Source organism: Balaenoptera physalus (assembly GCF_965194825.1).
Source record: "Balaenoptera physalus genome assembly, chromosome: 10".
Classification (NCBI taxonomy): domain Eukaryota; kingdom Metazoa; phylum Chordata; class Mammalia; order Artiodactyla; family Balaenopteridae; genus Balaenoptera; species Balaenoptera physalus.
In genome coordinates, this window is record NC_138889.1 from 112,250,267 (window position 1) to 112,268,717 (window position 18,451).

Consider the following 18,451-nt stretch of genomic DNA (forward strand, 5'->3'; position numbering starts at 1 on the left):
CTCCCAGAGACGCCCCTGCACTTGCACTTCATCCCCACCACGGCCTGCGAGGCCCAGAACCTGAGCCTGCCCGCTCTCACCAGGGGTGCCAAGCTCTGAAGTGGAGAACACAAGGCAGGGAGCCTGGGGGAACGGAGCTGGGGGTGGCGCCGTGAGGGTCACAGAGCCCTCACCAGGGACAGCTGCGGTGGTGTGTGTCGTATGCAGCGTGAGTGCAGCACTGAGAAGGACCAAGGAGAGGCCACCGGCTGCCGGGCACACGGGGACAGGGCTGACCGGAAGAGGGGGCTTCTCGGCAACTGTGTCAGCCACACAGGGAGACCTCGGGCTCCTCGTCCCGCTCTGTGTTCCTGCCCACTTCAGAGCGCAGCGTGGGGCAAGGGCCCTTCCTGGGAAGATGGGGCTGAGGCAGCCACGTGGCCCTGGGCCTCCCTGCTTTGGAGGGAAGCAGCTCTCCGGGAACCTGGCTGAGCCTGAAGCTGGTTCCACCCTTAAGACTCTTGGGGTGGGGAGTGGTGGAGGGCGAACTGCGGCCGGGAGGACCCCTCGGCCGGGTCGCGCCACGTCCAGTCGCTTGGGTGAGGGGCTCCCCCCCTGTCCTTTCCTCCCGCCCGGCCCCGTGTGAAGGAGGGCTGGTGTTTCCTCTGGGACACGGCGGGGCTCTGGGCCCCATCTGCACTTCTGTGCTGGCAAAGGCAGGAGAATTAGCTCAGCAACTTCCTCCCTTAATCCCCCACCCCCATTCTAAATACCTCGGAATCAAGAGACAAGCCGAGTGGACGTTTTGAGCCTAATTCTCTTCAGCTGTGTGTGCGTGTGTGCGTGCGTGCACTCGGGTGCAGGGGCCTGCGAGGAAACCTTTTGAACCCCGAATATCAGTGCTGGAGGGAGCGGCCCCCATCGCGTACGGATGAGATAAACCAGATGCCCTCTGTCACACGGGGAGCCGGAGTCAAGGCCGCCAGGTGCCCGGGCTCTCTGCCCCACACCCGCCCCACAGTCCCGAGCCCCAGAAGGTGACAGGGGCTAGGTGCCACTCCCCAGGGCCTCCAGGACCAGGGAGCCCCTGTGCTGGCCCAGGCTGGGGCGGGAGCCCAGTATAACCCAGGGAGGAGCTGGCCGTGCCTGCCACCCCGTCCCTGAATTCTGCCCACGTGCCCAAGGCCGGCTCCAGGCTCCCCTCCCCCCTGCCCGCCTGGCAGCCCCCAGTCTGTCCCGGGCTGGCCTGGAGTCCGCCCAGCCTCACATGCTTCTTCAGCCAATTCCCACGTGTCTCTTGTCTCCCGACGAGACAAGAAACCCCTCTCAGTCTCGGGCTGTTTTCCTCTCTGTCTCCCCCAAAGGCCTAGGGAGGAGGCGGGGCTGGGGGGCGCACAACAGGTGCGCTGGGCTGGCGGGCAGCACTGGCTGATTGACGGCGCCCCATGCGCGGTGAGGGGGTGAGGGCTGAGGGCTCGGCCCGCGTGTGGCTCGGAACCACCCTTCCCCACCACTGTGTCAGAACGGCCAGCGGCGGGCTCCGGGGCCTGGCTCAGAGCTCGGCCCCCAGGAGACGGTCACACGAGCACACCAAGATGCGGTGCCCACGGTGCCCACAGTGCTCCACTGTGAGCGAGTCTGTGAGGGGGGGATCTGATGGTCTGGGATCTCAGGGCCTGAGGTTAGAGGGCGTGCTGGAGCAAGCACCGTCACGGGAAACCATGCACGCATGAATCCGGCCATTCTTGTGATGCGCCCCTTCCGGGTCCACAATCAGAAGCCCCATTTTGTTAGTTACAAGATCAAGTCAACTCAGCTTTAAGGATTTTTAAAAATCAGTTTTCAAACCTTATGGTTACCAAAGGGGGAAGGCGGGGAGGGATAAGTTAGGAGTTTGGGATTAGCAGATACACACTACTATATATAAAATAGATGATCAACAAGGACCTACTCTATAGCACAGGGAACTATATTCAATATCTTGTAATAACCTATAATGGAAAAGAATCTGAAAAAGAGTATATATACGTATATACGTATACACACACACACACACACACACATCTGAATCACTTTGCTGTACACGAGGAACTAACACAACATTGTGAATTAACTGAAAAAAAAAATCCAGTTAAAGAAATCAGTTTTTTTTTCAATTAAAAAAAAAATCAGTTTTCAAGATGGAATTCTCATCAATACCCTTTGTCACTCTTTACTCGGAGGTGGTCACCATTTTAAGTGGATTTGCTTCAGATGGCTTTTCATCCCATGCTCAACATCCTTGGATTAAAAGCAAACCCCAAACCAAGATCAAAAGGTTGGGAAAAAGCTGGTGTTCATGAATGAGGACTAGAGGGGGTCAACCATGGTCCTTCCTACGACGCAGCTAACGAAAGCAACCTAGGGACCGTCGGTTCTGACAAGGGAGAATGTCCAGAACACTCGGAGAATCTCTTGTCTGTCTTTCCTACTGGAATGTAAACCCCACACAGGCAGGGATTTCTGTGCTGCTGAAATCTCTGAAACTGCTCTGAAGTCCTGGGGCTCCTGCTTCCCTGACATCCTGGGGCGGGGTGGGGCGGGGGGTGGTGGGAACGGACATGCCCCAGGGTGTCCAGGGAAGGGGCCCCACCTCCCACAGAGAGATGTGGGAGGCCACAGGAGGCAGAGGTCTGAACCGGATCCCACTTGCTCAAAGCAGTAAGAACCAGGGTAGTGCCTGAGGCCATGTTGGACCTGCCGGCTCCGCGCTGCTTGCACTGCTTTCCCCTGTATTCTCTCTTGTTCTTGTCTTAGCAGCTTCGCGAGGCTGGCAGCGTCACCTCCATCTTTCAAGTAGGGGCCTCAGCGTGGCGGACTGTGGGCCAGGACGCCAGTCCCTCCCCGCCATTCTTGGCCAGGGCCAAAGGGTCACCCTGTGGGAGTGGGGAGAGGGAGGCTAGGCAGTCAGAAGAGGCAGGAGAGAGGGCAGCTGAGAACCTGTCCTGTGGGAGCAGAGAGGGGCTGGCACCACCTGTGAGCCTAGGCTCCAAGCCCCCAGAGCCTGCTCCGTTGTCCCATCAGACTTCACTCATAAAACACAAGTTCAAAGATATTGATGAAATTATTAAGAATTTCAAGATGGCGACAAAAGAGCATTAACCCCTAAGCATGGGGCCCTCTGAACGCAGGGCCCCACCTGGTTGGTCCTGGTTACAAGTGCCTCCAGGATAGACAGATGCCAAAACCCTCCCAGCCAGGTGGCAAGGGCGGATGACCCCCTGAATCAAGTGCTCCAACCCAGGCTTCCTGCCTGGCCTTCTGATGGGCTGGGCGGGGGCCAGGGAGATGGCCAATCTGGGCAGTTTCTGAAGGTCAGAGAGCAAGCCGTTGATATCGGAAAAGACGACGCCATTTCCCCTTTGTCCTCTAGGCTGAACCACAAGATAAAACTGGACTCAGTCACCCTTGGACAGATTCCTGGGTCTTTTCGTAGACATGTATTTCAGGCAAAGCAGTTGAGATGAATGGCCTTGTTGAGCCCATTGGGTGCGGGGATGGCTGCCAGCTCAACCCTGGGTGGAGGGCCAGGGGTGGCAACTTTGGAGAACACCCTGAGAGTTCCACGTTCCCAGACTGTTTCTGTAATTCGAGTGGGAGGTCCAGGCGTGCTGGTAAAATCTCAGTGGAGCGAGAGCTCTGTGAGGACAGGCTTCCTCACTGCTGTTTAAGGCAGTGCCTGGCAGCCAGGAGGAGTTCCATAGGTGTAATGGATGGAGGGGTGGAAGGAAGGAAGGAAGGAAGGATGGATGAGCGAATGGGTAGGTGAAGAGATGGCTGGATGGATAAGTGGCAGGTGAATGGATGGTTGGTAGGGAAAACAGTCAAGAGGCAGAGACAGGGCCCGGCCTCCAGGCAAGGGGGGCAGAGGTGGGGGAGGCAGGTTAGGAGGAGGAGGAGATCGAACACAGAGTTGTCAGGGTCCAGCGGAAGACAGGCCATTTGGGTCATCAGCCCTGCCAACTCCCACAGGGTGACGACCTGGTTAAATCGTGGCACCTTCCTCACAGGGTCCCCTGAAGACGGAGCAGCAGAGCCCTGAGGGAGGTGCGCCCGTCCAGCCACGCGGGAGCCTGTGCACCCCGCCCATACGACTGAGTGGACCCGCGGGGAAGGGTGTGCAGAGGGCTGGCCACGTGTAGAGTGCCGCAGATGTTCCGCGAGGTCACCCTGGGGTGCACGGCGCCGCATCGAGGGGCGACCCAGGCGCGGAGCGAGCGCTGGACTCCCAAGAGGACCCGATCGTAAGGGTGGACGCTCAGACCGCCGAGGTGGTGGCGGTGGCGGTGGGGGTGGGGGTGGCACAGCCCCTGAGCAGGGGCGGACAGGGCGGGGTGCGGCACGTGGCGCTGGGCTCGCCCGGCCAATGCGAGCCCGGGTGGCATCGGCACCAGCCGTCTCGGCCAATGGCAGAGCGCGGCACACCGCTTTCTGTGCCCGGCCAATCCGCGCTGCGGCACGTGGCACGCCCGCCCCCGCGGGCCATCCAATCAGCGGCGGGACGGCCGCCACATCAACCCGGGTCGGGCGCCACTGCGGCCACTCGGCAGACGGTCGCTGTGCCTGGCACGCGGCGGCTGCTCGCGCTGCGCTCTCCTTGCGGCCGCAGTCACCGCAGTGCCGCGCTCTCCTCGCGGCCGCGCTCTCTCAGGCCGCGCTCACCTCAGTGCAGCGCTCCTCGGGCTGCGTTCTCCTCAGGCCGCGTTCTCCTCAGTGCCGCGCTCTCTCCACCGAGATGCTCCTCGGGCCGCGCTCTTCACGGCCGCAGCCGCCTCAGTGCCGCGTTCCTCAAGGCCGCGCTCGCCTCACGGCCTCTCAGCGCTCTGGGCGCGGTCCGCCGGGAGGAGCGGGGACGGGCGATCGCCGGCGAGCCGAGGTGAGCTCCGCGTCTCGGGGGCGGGCGGTGGGCGGTGGGGGTCGCCGCGGTCGGCTGCTCAGCCCCTGGGCCCGGCCTGGCTGGCGCTCCCTCTGCGCCTCGTGGGAGCCGGACCAGGGTCGGGACCGAGGTCCGCCTCCGCGTCGCGCTTCCGAGTCCGGGGATGGAGGATGGAGGATCCGAGGGTCGGGTTCCGAGTCCAGGGTCGGATCCGCGTCTGGAGTCCGCCTCGCCCTTCTGCGTCGGGGATCCGTGTCCGAGTCCGGGGTCCCAGTGCGGGTCGGGGCTCTGAGTCGGCGATCAAGTCAGGGTCTGTCCGAGTTAAGATCCGAATTCTGAGTCGGGGAGCCGAGTCCGCGTCCCGGTGCTGCGTCTGGGGTCCGAGTCAGGGGTTGGAATCCGCGGCTGGCGTCCGCCTCGGGGTCTGAGTCGGACAGCTGAGGGTCAGAGGTCCTGGGAGAGACCCGGGTTCTGAGTCCGGGGTCGGGGATCAGAGTGGGGGTCTGGTGTCCGCCCTGTGGTTCCGAGTCCAGGGTCGGGGCTGCCGGTGTGGGGCGTCTAGAAGCCAAGTCGGGATCGGATTTCCGAGGAGGGGCTCCAGGTCGGGCGTCCCAGTCGGGGATTGGAGCCCGAGTCGCGGTTCTGAGTCAGGGTCCGGGTTGGGGTTGCGAGTTGGAGATCGGAGTTGGCGGTTAGAGGTCCGAGCTGGGGATCCGAGGCAGGAATTGGAAGTCGAGGTTTCTAGTCGCAGTGGAGGTTCTGAGTCAAAGGTCGGTCTCCATTTGGGGGTCAGAATCGCCGGCCCGGGTGGGGGATGGGAGGAGGGCCTAGACATCGTGGTCCCAGCGGGCGCTGGGAGGTGAGGATTGGAGTCAGGGGGCTCAGTGTGGGCAGGAGCCGGGGACAAACTCACCGCCAGCCCCCACTGCTCCTCTGGCACCTTTTCTGCGAAACGGGGGATGAGTGCCTTCCCAGAGGACTGTTCCGGGCGCGAGAGGGGTTCATCCATCTGCACGGAACAGTCCTGACCTAGATTGAGTGTCACAAAGTACAAGAATGTTGCTAACAACAGTAAAATCTACATTTGAGGTGTGTTTCCCGGCCCCTTTCCTTGTTGCCGTGCCTGCGCCCGCGGAGAGCTCCCGGAAGGGACTCTTCTGGTTTGTTCTCTGCGGCCTGCCCCGCACCTAGCCAGGAGCCTGACACACAACCTTGCTCCGGCAGTGCTTGTTGAAGGAAAGCAGGCAGGCAGGATTAACCAGATTTCTATGGTGTCTCAAATGGTCCGTTTCTGCACCTGTTTTCCAGAGACTCGCTAGGAGAAAAGTCTAAGCATTGGGTTGCTTGATTACGGTTCTATTTTAATGTATTTCCAAACATGCTGAAGAGAAAAGTGGGCCTGTTTCAGGATTTATGCTCCGGCTAGAGGGATCTTTTTTAAATTGTGAATCAGAGCATGTCCAAATTCAAATAAGGAGAGCCAAAAGAGAAGAAAATTATGAACTATTTCCCTTATGAACATAGATGCAGAAGTCCTCCCATGTACAGCGTTAGCTAACTGAATCCAACAGTATATTAAACAATTCTTAAACAAGTGGGATTTCCACTAGGAATGCAAAGATGATCCAATATCAGAAATTCTATCCATGTAATTCTCCACATTAAGAGACTAAAGGAGAAAAACCATATGGGTCTCTCAGTAGAAGCAGAAAAATTGTACGATAAAGTTTAATGCCTTTGTATGAGTTGGGGGAGGGCACCACTTAGCCAGCTAGGACTAGAAGGGAACTTCTTTAAACTGATACAAGTCATATAGAAAAACTTTACTTTTCAGCAAACTCAAGGGAGAAACCAAAAGCGTATCTGTCCCTTTAAGATAAGGAGGACACTTAGGATGCCACCCTGGCCGCCCCCCAACACAAGGAAAGGAGTCGAAGTGTATGGAGAGGGCGGAAGAGAGCGAGAGAACTGCTGATTGTAAGATAGATTGTTTGTATCAGGGTTCTTAAACGTTTCTGTCTTAGGAGCCTTGTGCTCTTAAAAATTACTGAGGTCCCCAAAGAGCTTTTGTTAATATGGGGTATATCTTTTTTGATTGATAGTTACCTTCTTAGAAGTTAAAGCTGAGAAATGCTTAAAACATAGGACAGTACAAGCACATATTCCGGTGGGGGGGTCATGCTGCCTCTGGAAAACTCTTTAACTTTGGGAGAGTGGGAACAGAAGAGGCAAATGTTGTCTACGGGTATTATCACGAAAATACCAAAATAGTTTGGACCCTGAGAAAGAGTTTCAGGGGCTCTCTGGGGTCCTTGGACCGCACTCTGAAAACTACTGAGCTACGTGGAAAAAAATTCAGCTTTTAGAACTGAAAAGAGACTTCAGCAAAGTTTTTGGATATAAGATCAATGTACACCCCCCCCCTGCCCAAAGCACTTTTTTTCATGCCAGTAGTGAATACTTTAAAAGCGTAGTAGAAGTTAAGGTAGAAATCAGTGTAGCAGCAAAGTTTATGTCAGGTCCTGGAATTAACAAAGAAGACTTTTATGAAGAAAATTTTAAAATTTTATCAAAGGATATAAAGGAAGATCTTTTCATATGGAAAGACATTCTATTCTCTTGGATGGGACCGCTCAGTACTAGAGAGATGTCAGGTTTTTCCAAATCTGTAAATTGAATACCACTCTGGTTAAACTTCCAGTGGGAGCTTTTGAGGAACTTGACAAACATATTCTAAAGTGTATGTGAAAAAAAAAAAAGATCTACAAACACCAAGTGAACTTTGGAAAAGGAGAACAGAGAAGGCCTTGTACCAGCAGATCCTGGGGCCTACTCCAAGCCTCAGTGACTGGAATGGTGGGAAACAGAGGCCCGGGAGAGACTTCAGAGGCAGCCTTGCACTAGAGGAAGGTGGCATGAGATAAAGGTGGCCCCACATGTCTAAGGGGACTGTTTACAAGATGGTATTGGGAAACTTAGCCCTAAATGGAGAAACATGAATGTTGATTCCCATGTGACCCCCCCCCCCCCAGAAAAGCAGGCTCCAAAAGGACTTAAAGATTTACAAGTAAAAGGCACTTGACATTTGTTCAGTAGGAGAAAACTATGAAGAATTTTGTGGCCCAGGGTGGCCTTGGGGTCAGCACAAGCACAAACCTCAAGACTAAAATTTATGAACTTGAATACATGCTAATTAAGTATCTCTGTTAAATAAATCCATCACGGCAAAGGTCAAAACTATTTTCATAATAGTGACTTGCCTTTTTTCACTCTTACTTGTGTTCCTCTGCCCAGGTTACAGATGACAAATTCCAAGATATTTGAGACAACTAAAACTGATAAGGGAACAAACAGCTAAAATACACTAGAAAGTCTTGCAAATCGATAAGAAAAAGATAGGAAGCGCGGAAGAAAAGTGGGCAAAAGATACTAATTGGCAATTTGCAGGAGGGTTAACAACCATGTGAAAAGATGCTCAGGCTCATCAGTGATCAGAGAAATGCAAATGAAAGCAATAGATACTCTTCATGTGAGAAGAAGCCGAAAGTAGGATAATGCCAAATGTTGGCAGAAATGCAGGAAACAAGCCTCCCTGTGTGCTGCAGGTGGGAATGCAGACAGGCAAAGACATTCTGGAGGGCCGTCCAGTACTTCTTCCTCAAATAAAATATTTAATACCTGCAGCCTACCAGTTTCGCTCCTGGGTAAACAGCTAGGGCAGTTCTCGCCAGAACAACGAGGGGCTGTGTGTGCGTGCTCAGTGCAGCCTGCCCGTGAGGGTGGGGAGTTGGAACCTGGCACTGTGGTCGGGAGTAAGGACTAGATGTACACTTCACAAAACGGAGACGTGTGCAGACACGGCGCCGAGCGACACAAACGCCAGACAAAACGAGAGCCTCGGTACACGGCTCTGTATTTAAATTAAAATTACACACCACCCAGACATGCTAGAAGATACTCCACGCATTACCAGGCCGCATGCACACAATGATATAAATAAATTACACTGGAGCGGCTGGCCACGGCGAGAGGAGAGGTGGGGTGGAGAACAGGGATTAAATGGAAAAGCAGAAAGATGCCTTTTCAGGGGTGCCTCCCACACACCCTTATGGGGTAACCCACAGTGCCTCGTGAACTTAGGGCTGTGAATAACCCCATGTCCTAGGCAGCAGAGTCCCCAAAGCCAAGAGTGAATGAATGAATGAATGAATGTGTGTCCTATCCCTCCCCCTGCCAGGCATCCTCTAGTAGCTTCTATTTTGGGGAAATAAAATTCAAATTCCATCAGGTTTTACAAGATCTGCCCCGCCCGCTGTCCTTCTCCCTCACCGAGCTCCCGTCACGCCAGCCTTCTGCCTGTATCTCAAACCAGCCAAGACAAGCGCCTCACGGCCTTTGCACCAGCTACTTCTGCCTGGCTGTTCCCACGACAGTTCCTTCTCATCCTTTAAAGTCTCACCTGAAATGCCGCTTGTCAAAGGGACCTTCTCTGACCCGCCATTTCAGTTGGCCCCTTCAGTCACTTGCTAGGTCAGCACTATGTTTCAGGCTTCCACGTGCCCAGACTATGCCACAGTATTTTCTGGTTCCTTAGGCATCTACTTATTTGTTGCCTGCCTGTCTCCTCTACCGGAAGGGAGGCCCCTTGAGAGCCTGTCTGTCTTCTCTACAGGGTCTGCACACGGCGGGGGTACGTCACGCATTGCTGTTGAATGGCTTCATTGATTTGTTGAATGAAGGAAGAGGCCAGGCCAGGAAAGTGCATCCATTTTCAGAACGGAATGAGAAAGTACACAGCATGTCAGAATCTCAGCCCCTCAGACCGAGGGTTCTCAACGGCCACACTGGTGACATTTGGGGCCTGAGCATTCTTTGTTGTGGGGCGCTGTCCTTTGTATCTTAGGATGTTTAGCAGCTTGCCTGGCCTCTACCCAGTAGACACCAGTAGCACCTCCACAGTGGTAATAATCAAAAACGTCCCCAGACGTTGCCACATATCCCCTGGGGGGCACCCCAGGTGAGGGCCACCATCTGAGACCCGCTCCAGGGACTGGGATGATCTCTGCTCTGGCCCTTTACATGAAGCAAGCCCTGACCTGCATCCTGCCACACCCAGCACCCACCGCTCACCCTCTGAGTGAGAGACCCTGGCCCAGGCCTGGCCAATCGAAGCACCCCCTTCCTTGGCTAGCGGTATAACTCAGGGTTGGCAGGTGCCTCCATCCCAAGGCCATAGGCTGCCACCTGGGGCTTTAGTTGGAACTATCTTGCAGCTGCATTCCCTGAGCCGTTCCCGGCATAGGCGCCTATGGCTTGTCTGAATTAGAGGTGGCCTGGGTAGAGGCCGAGTGGGCCCTCTCACCTTTCCCAGTTAGTGCAGACTGACGAGTGAGTGGCTCTCGACACTGGGACAGCAGATCCAGAAGGTTTGCCATACGCTCCGGGAGGAGGAGGCATCCTAGGGGGCCTCAGAGCAGGCCTGGTGCGGGGGAGGGGGAGGGGAGGGGGAGGGAGTGGCCTCTAGCACTGTCCTTCCTTCCCCAGCCATTGCCCTGTTCCTCCTGGCTGGCCGGCCCCAGCAGGACTGGGTCACTGACGGAGCCTGGATGACCCAAGGTTCGATCAGATAGGGAAGGCCCACGAAACCAAAACCCGAGCTTGTACCCGCTCCCCCAGCCGCTCCATCTGCGGAACTAAAGCCTTTCTCTGGGAGCCCTTCCTTGGGCTGGGCGAGGCCCTTGTTTGCAATTTAAATGTGGCCTCATTTATGGAAGAATCCTTGCTGCTTCGAAAAGCTTTGGGCTTGGTCTCACCCTCCCCAGCAGCCAGGCCTCAGCCAGAGAAGAAACTGATCTAATAGCCCTTTCTCCTGCTAATTGTAGCAATTAGTGTCATAGAATGGGGACTCCCTGGGGGGCCAGTGCCCAGCACACAAGCCTGTCCCCAGCTTGGGCCCAGGCCCCAGCTCCTCCGGCCACAGCCCAGGCAGACTGGGCCCCCACCAAGGCCCTGGCTGGGCTTCAGGGTGGGGATGGGGGTGGGAGAGAGGGCCGGGGCCACCGGGGGCCCAGGTGAATTGTGGCAGGTGTTCACCAGAGCAGTTCAGTCCAGCGGCCACACAGGTGACCCTGGGCTGTGAGAGGGCCCGACCGGAGAAGGGAGCCAGATCACGTCCGCCAGAGTGTGTGTGTGTCCAGGAGGGCAGAAGTGAGGAACATCTGAGGGTGTGACAGGAAGTAGTCTTGGAGCAGATTGCTTTTACGGGGTGGGGAGCCCTTTCCCAGTGTGGCCCAGTGGAATCCCTTCTCTCCCCTCCCTCCAACAAGGGAGCTCCTGTTCCTTCATTCTTGCGCCTGTGCTGTTCTGGGAGATTGTAGCAGGCCCTCGCAGAGCGCGCCCGCACTCCAGGCCTGCTACTGAGACAGGCCACGTACAGCTGACTTTGAGGCAGCGTTCTGCCATCTACACAGCACTTGCCCAGGCAGTGAATTCTGTCTGAGAGGCAGGGCAGCGATCATTGCCACTTTACAGGTTTGGTCACTGAACAAATCTTGGTCGAAAACTCACCAGGCAGTAGGAACTCGGTAGGAACAGGAACTGAGCAGCCCCTGCCCTCGCTGGGGCTTGTGGTCCAGAGGGGAGAGAGACTACCCAGTGTGTGCATGTGTGTTTCACTGCACCCCAAGGGAGTGCTCTGCACGTGGGGACACAGAAGAGATTCATAACGGGAACCACCTGGAACAGGGTCTGCACCAGGAATTAGTCTGGGGTCCTAGAAGTTCCCTTGGGGAAGGTGGGGGAGGCAGGACAAGAGCTGCAGGCAAAGGGCCCCCTGGTGGAGGAAGCCCACGAGCCAAAGGGCCGGAAAGAGGCCAGGCACCTGAAGCGGAGAGCAGGCCACGCCGCTGCTAAGGACTTTGGCCTTGTTCTGAGTGCCGAGGGCCTCTGCAAGGTCCCACACGGGGAGTGACCCAGTTGGATTCGTGTTGTGAAATGATCCCCCTCCTCTGAGTGCAGAAGGTGCTGGAAGGGGACAGAGGCACTGCAGTGCCCAGAGGCGGTGGCCTACCTGGGCAGTGGTGAAGGGAACAGAGGGAAGCAGAAATCTTCCGCAGATGTCAGGGTGAAATCAACCTGGTGTGGTGTTGGACTGACTTGGGCAGCTAGGAAGGGGGAGTGCTGGGCATGATTCTGGGGTTTCTGGCTTGCATGGCAGGGGTGGGTGGCAGGGACCTTTGTTGTTGGAGAAAAGGTGCCCCGGTGGGGTGGAGTATGGCGTGAGAGGCTGCAGAAGGAAGCCGTGGGGCCGGCGACTGGGACGTGGGTCTGAAGCGTGGAGGGCCAGGCTGAAGACATGTTTGGGAATCAGGGACCCACAGACGGTGCTGGAAGCTGCAGGCGCAGCTCGGGGAAGCAGTTTGGAGAGAAGAGGGAAGCCAGCCCTGGACGGGTCCTGAGGAGCTCAGGTGTTAACAGCCAGGCCACGAGGGAGAGCCTGCAAAGAGGATCGAGGACAGAGCCGGAGAGCTGCGGGAAAGCCAGGAGACCAGGGAGGAGGGAAAGTCACCTGCCTGAGGGTCATGGCCCCTGCAGAGGCCACACTGCAAGCAGTGTTCCTGGTCCTCTGACCATTGGCAGTGGATGACCGCTGGCCTAAAAACGGCCCTGGGATGTGCCTCCAGCCAGCGTGGCTCTCTGCTGGCCACCGTTCCCCAGGACAGACAGGGAGAGACCCCTTCCCCAAAGTCCTTCCTCCTCTCTCATTCTGCCCTTGGAATTGCGGCAATAAAGAGCCTTTCCCTGCAGCACGTGCGGGAGGCTGGGTTGACTCCCGCGGGGAGGCCTCGTCCTTGCTGAGCTATTTCATAACCTCGGAAGGGTGGAAAATCCCCCCAATCTTAACGCAAAGCCAGCAAGCTGAAAAATGGCCTTGAATAGGCTGAGATGAGAAAACAAAGAGGCCGTCAACATCACAGTCTTGGAGGGGGCGGGGGGCTTCAGGAGACCCCACGCAGACAGCAGTTTCTCGGCTTTAACGCCCAGACTCAGAGACCCAGCCAGGGACAGGCGTTCAGGGGGGTGGCGGCAGCCCTTCAGCCCAGCCTTCCTGATTAACAGTTCAAACAGGCTTCAAAGGCTCAAAAGGGGTTAACTGCAGAGCCTCGAACTCCTCCGCCTGCTAATTTTTAAACGCAGCTGAGCTCTGAGTGCCCCTCCCAGAAGGCCCTGAGAGGGGCTCTGCTCAGCCCCCACCCCCTGGTGTCGCCAGGAATCTGTGTGCATCTAGAACAAAGGCTCCCCATGCCCTCCCTTATCCAGCTTGTTCTGATGCCTAAGACAAGACTTCACCCCAGAGCCGCTGCCCTCCATCCAAGCCTGGCGGACTTGAACACATGGCCGTGACTTCCAAATGAACCTTTGAGATTGGCTTAAAGGAGCTGGGACCTCAACCCAGGTGAAACCTGGGTGGGAGTAGAGGCTTGGACTCCTGTGCCCCCAGAGACCAGTTCCCAGCAGTGGGAAAGCAGCAGCCCAGGATCCAGGGCAGTGGGGAGAGCGCTCCCACAGCCTGAAGTCCACAGTCTCCCTCTGACTTCCCTGCCAGGCCGAACCCACCTGAAGGCTCTAGGAATGGGATGAAAACTGCTCAGAAACTCTAACAGATGTCCCTCACACCCATCTGCCCTAACACACCCACTCACTCGTGCACTAAAACACGTGCGTGCTTAGCCTGTGACCCACTCCTTGACAAGGCCTGGGGTTCTGTCCCCTCTCCGTGTTGCTTCTTGCCCAGCCCCCGGCCCCTGTGGCACCTTCTTCATGATGGAAGCTGAGACCCTACCAGGCCCACGGGCTGTTCCCAAGGTCCCAGGACCTGGCCTCGGCTCTCACGTTGCCTCATTCGCAGCCCCTAGGACCCCTGCTCTTCTCAGGGAGGGAGACAGCCTTCTAGTCTAGGCACATGTCACCCGCAGAACGGTCACGCCAGCAGCACCAGACCTCTAAAGTAAACGTGCAGCGCCTTCACTTCATCATGCTCGACTTGATCTAATCCCCCGCCGCCCAGGGCCCAGGGACGGAGGCACTGCGCGCACGTGCAGATGCAGCAAAGAGCGGCCTGGCCACACGGAGTGACGTGCCTGAGGCCACTGGGCGCTGACACAGCAGGATTCAGCTCGGTCTCTGAGGAGGCCGGCCCGCCCTGTCCTCTCATGGCGGGGAGGGCTGCAGGCCTTTGTCAGGCTCCCTGTCCAACCTCGGAAGAGAGGGTGTCACTCTCGAACCTTCAGCTCGCTGGAGAACCGGCCTGAGAGAGCGTAGGAGCGGCAGGGCCGGCCCTCAGAGGCTCACATGCCTTCTCAGCTTGTGCTCGGGCAAAGGTCTCCCAAGCAGCAGAGCCCTGGGCCATGCTGGGGCCCGGCACTGTCATCGCTGTGGGGGAAGGCAGCCTTGGAGTCCAAGAGGCCTTCCCTGCACATGCAGGGGTGGGAGCCCAGAGGGATGCCCGAGGCCACGGCTAGGCACCTGGGAGGGCCAAGTGTCACCCTGATAAGGTATCGCTTCCTTCCCTGCATAGGCCACTCGGGAGCCAAACGCCACCCCCTCAACTAGCTTCCCAAAGGGACTGTGCCCCGCCCCAGTGCAAAGGGCGCTGCCCCCAGCAGCCACTCACCTGACCCTGGCCTCCTTGCCGGCCGCTCATCCCACTGCCCCTCCCACTCGTGCTGCCAGGGCTGCAGGCCACTTGCTGGCTTCCTTTGTTCCTGAAATGTCTGGATGTCTGAGAATCCAGAAGATACCCTTGCTAACAGATTTCTACATCATTCATTGATTCATCATTCATTCTGGCCCTCCTGTGCAGGCGCAGTGCTGGGACGCGGGGGCCATCAGATGGGGTGCCCCTCTGTGAGCTCCCAGGCTGGCAGACAAGGCAAGGGAGCAGATCACGGGCTATGAGGTGGAAGACGTCGGGGACACACTGGCTGCGGCCAGGCTCCTTCGGAGCCAAGGAGAGAGGGTGGTTCTCCAGACACCTTCTAGCCCTAGGGCTCTCGGAGGAACACCAGTGCCTGGGGGTAGGCGGAGCAGAGGGCAGGGGTTTCTGGGGGCATGTGTCCTGGGCTGCCCCTCCCCCACGCTCCCCATTTCCCAAGGAGAGGCTGCTTCTTCCCCCCTAAGGCCCCCTCTTCCCAAGGCCACCAAAAAGGCCCCAAGCTGTAAGGGGGGGGCATCCCAAGAGTGGCATTGAGTCCCAGGGCCGGGTGGGAGATTATCTACGCAGGGGCTGATAGGAGCGTCCCCCAAGGGCTGACTTCAAAGCCACTCCGCCTAACCCCCTGCATCAAAGTCAGCAAGCTGGGCTGTTTGAACATTAAAAGAGTTGGGGGGGGGGGTCACCTCCCCAGCCACCTGCGTCTCCACAGCTTCTCTCCTCAGGGTCTCAAAGGCCTTCTTGCACAGGTGGGCGGGGGCCAGACCACCCTACTCCCAGGCGGAGGAGCCACTGCTGCAGGGAGGGCTAACCGCCCCTCAGAATCCTGCAGGCGGTACGCGTGCCTCCAGGTTCCCAGCCTGGGCCCTGCAGTCCCGGCTTTCCTGGTCATCCCCTGCCATTTTCTCTGGGTTCTTCTAGAGGGTTGACCTGTTCCCCAGCCCCACATGTGGAAGGAGCAGAGAGCAGAGCGCCCTCTCCCGCCCCCAGCTCAGCTCCAGACCTTGCTGCATGACCTTCGGCCTGCGCTCTCCCCCCTCGGGCACCTCTCCAGGAGGGCTGGGCCCAGGGGGCTCTTGGGAGACAGTGGAATATGTAGGTGTGATATGGCGGCACAGCACAGCAGGGCCAAACAGCAGCTCCAGGCCACTCAACCTGGATCCCAGTTCTAGCACAGATGAGGTACGTGCCACTGGGCAGGTCACCTGATCTCTCTGTGCGTCATTTTCCTCATCTGTGAACCCAAATTAAAACCAGCAGGGTACCTCCTGGGGTTATTGGGCTGGTCAGAGGGCCACTCAGTCCCAGTGATCGGGAGAGCACCTGCCTTGTCAGCAGTGAGCATGTAGAATGGTGGCACTAGGGCCACCAGGCCTGGCTGCACGAGCTCTGCCCTGCCACCTGGAGCTGGAGGCCAAGCCCGGCGTCACGCAGTGAACTGGGGAGGGCGCACGCGGAGACTGGGGCCCAGCGCTGCAGGGAGGGCTGGCAAACAGCAGCAGCTATTGAAACTTTTGGGGAAGTTCCCCAGATGTGAGAGGAAGGCCCCAGGGAGGCCATTTCAGTGGCGGTGCTTGGATTGTCCACAGGCCTCAGTTTCCTCGTCTAGACAGAGGCTCATCATGGTGTCTCCCTCCCACATCAGACAGCCCAGGAGGGAGAGCGGACATGCCCTTGGTGGGCTCAGGGCAGACCCTTCCTTCCCTCTCTCTCAGGAACCCTGCCGAGGCTGGGGTTTTTCCACCTGGCCTCCCTCCCCAGCCCACCAGGTCCCCTGCCCGACCCCAGGCCCCGGAGCACAGACTCCTTGTTGCAGCCGAGCGCGTGTGCCCGAGCCCAGAGGGGTGCCGACCCCTCCCTCACACGGGGACATCAAAGGGAAGCAGGAAGCGGCGAGCCGGCTGACCCCCAGCAGGCGGGGAAAGTGCAGTGTCACCACTCAGCCTGGGGCCCAACTGCTGGGGATTTTCCATCCCACCAGGATTTCCGCGGGACACCCCGACTCCAGCCTTTGAGGCTCCTTGGGAACCAGGGTCTGGGCTGGAGGCCCCTGTCCTCAGTGTCTCCGTGACTGGCTGGCTGCTGGCCCAGGCGCATCAGAACACTGTACCCTGGGCTCTGGGACCTGACTGGGGAGGGAGGGCCACAGATTGAGCAGAGGGCCTGAGAAGAATGGAGAGGGGAACCTGTCCCTCCCCCGCCAGCCACACCTCCCTGATAGGGGTCAGGGGGTCAAAGCCACCGAATAGGCTGTGTCAGGGAGAGGACTGTACAAACAGTCCCAAGTCCCAGGACCCCAGGGCGGCCCTCCTGAATGCTATGCCGCAGCCCCAGTGCAGTCAGGGGCGCTGTGTGGACAGCTGGGCTCGTGGGCGTGTATCCACCTACCAGAGCCTTCTGCAGGGCGTAGCACTGAGGGCGGCCACGAGCAGGCCAGGCTGTCCCAGCCCTCCACCCAAGGCCATCAGGCCTGGGAGTCCAGCACCGTCAACCACCCCTGTACTTGGCGGACAAGCCCCGACCCACATCTCTCCGCTGCAGTTTGTGGGTGGGCTAAGGTCTACTTGGTACACCCCGTTCAGGGCATCTGTGTCGCTTCCTGGCATCCTGTCCCCCTAGATCTGCGACTGCCATGTCTTCACCCCAAGCTGTTGCTCCTGCTGCAGCAAGCCAGACCTGGCCCTGTCCTCGCCTTCACTCACCAGGAGGATGAACGGGGCATGCCCTGCGTCGTGAGGGCCCTCGTGGACCTGGGCTGGCCTCTAGGCTGGCGGCTGGACTGACACACACCAGGGCCCTCTGGCCGGAGGGACGTGCACCTGAGTCCCTTTGTTTGTTCTGTCGGGGTGGGCAGAGGAGCTCTTGCTCCGCAGGGAATGCAGTTTTACAGCTGGAAGCCAGTGGTCCCAGTCTGAAAACGGGGCTGAGTAGGACATCCCAGCCTTGAACAGGGGTTTGCCATCCAAGTGGGGGGACCCGTGTTTGGTCGAGCAGCCACGCTCTGCACAGCCCAGAGCCTGGCCTAAGAGCAGACGTGCTCATGTGGAGAGTGCTGGCAGCCGGGCTGGCGATCCGGTTACAGCAGCTGTCCCGCAGGAACGCGCTGCTGCCGAGAGCCGGGAGCTGTTGTTCCGGGGCTGCGAGCGAGACTCAGCGCGGGGGGCGGGGGGCGGGTGGGGGTCTGTTGCTGGGAAATGTTTCAAAATAATCACAGAAACTTGGCAGGCAGGGGCTGTGCCCGTAAGGGTCCAGGTCTCTGCACGGGGTGCCCACACCCTGCCCCTGAGTGTGTTCCTCCCCTGGCCAGGCTCGGTGCGGTGTAGTCTGGGGTCTGGCCTCCCAGGCCAGTGTCATTATCGGGATAGGCATGTTTGTCCCCTGCATCACAAGGCCTTAGGGTCACACAGCCAGGCTGGAGCTGGTCGTCGAGGAGCAGGATGGGCGGGCACAGCTGTGTTCTCAGGAAGGCAGAGAAAACCCCCAGAGTGAGGGAGCGAGACGGGGCGAAGCACGACGATTCACCATTGACTCAGGCTTGCTAGAGGCTGGCCCAGCACCCTTCTCTATTCTCCCGTCCCCTGGATGGGTGAGAGCCAGAGGGGCCTAGAACAAGCCCCATCATGACTCTCCTGGAACCGGGCTGAGGCCCAGAGCGCGCAGGCTGATGGTGAGTGGGCCAGGACTCGGGCAGGCTTGTCCATAGAGAGAACATACGGCTTAGCCCAGGTGATGGCCTAGACCCTGGTGAGTCAGGAGGTGACTAGGAGACAACCCGGCCCACCGTGCCCGGGAGTCCTATTCCAGAGGATGGCCGACACTGCAAGCGCCTTTGGGCAGACGGCGTC

The 18,451-nt window shown here is 58.2% G+C and overlaps 2 protein-coding genes across 11 annotated transcripts in view; one reads left to right on the forward strand and one right to left on the reverse strand.

The window, feature by feature from the left end:
• Positions 1-18,451, reverse strand: part of KCNQ1 (potassium voltage-gated channel subfamily Q member 1) — a 348,594-nt gene that overhangs the window by 141,047 nt on the left and 189,096 nt on the right. The gene's annotated exons all lie outside the window — the stretch shown is intronic.
• Positions 1,572-18,451, forward strand: part of LOC309668224 (uncharacterized protein) — a 128,929-nt gene continuing 112,049 nt past the window's right edge. For 5 of the 6 annotated variants that reach the window (XR_014268130.1, XM_082477750.1, XM_082477751.1 and 2 more), the window contains exon 1: positions 1,572-4,894. Coding sequence is in view for 5 of the 6 variants with exons in the window: in XM_082477750.1 (XP_082333876.1) it covers positions 4,425-4,894 (470 nt within the window). In the remaining variant the exon portion in view is untranslated. Of the gene's footprint in view, positions 4,895-17,225; positions 17,779-18,451 lie in introns of those variants that run through there. The other variant, XM_082477749.1, reaches the window with a different exon arrangement.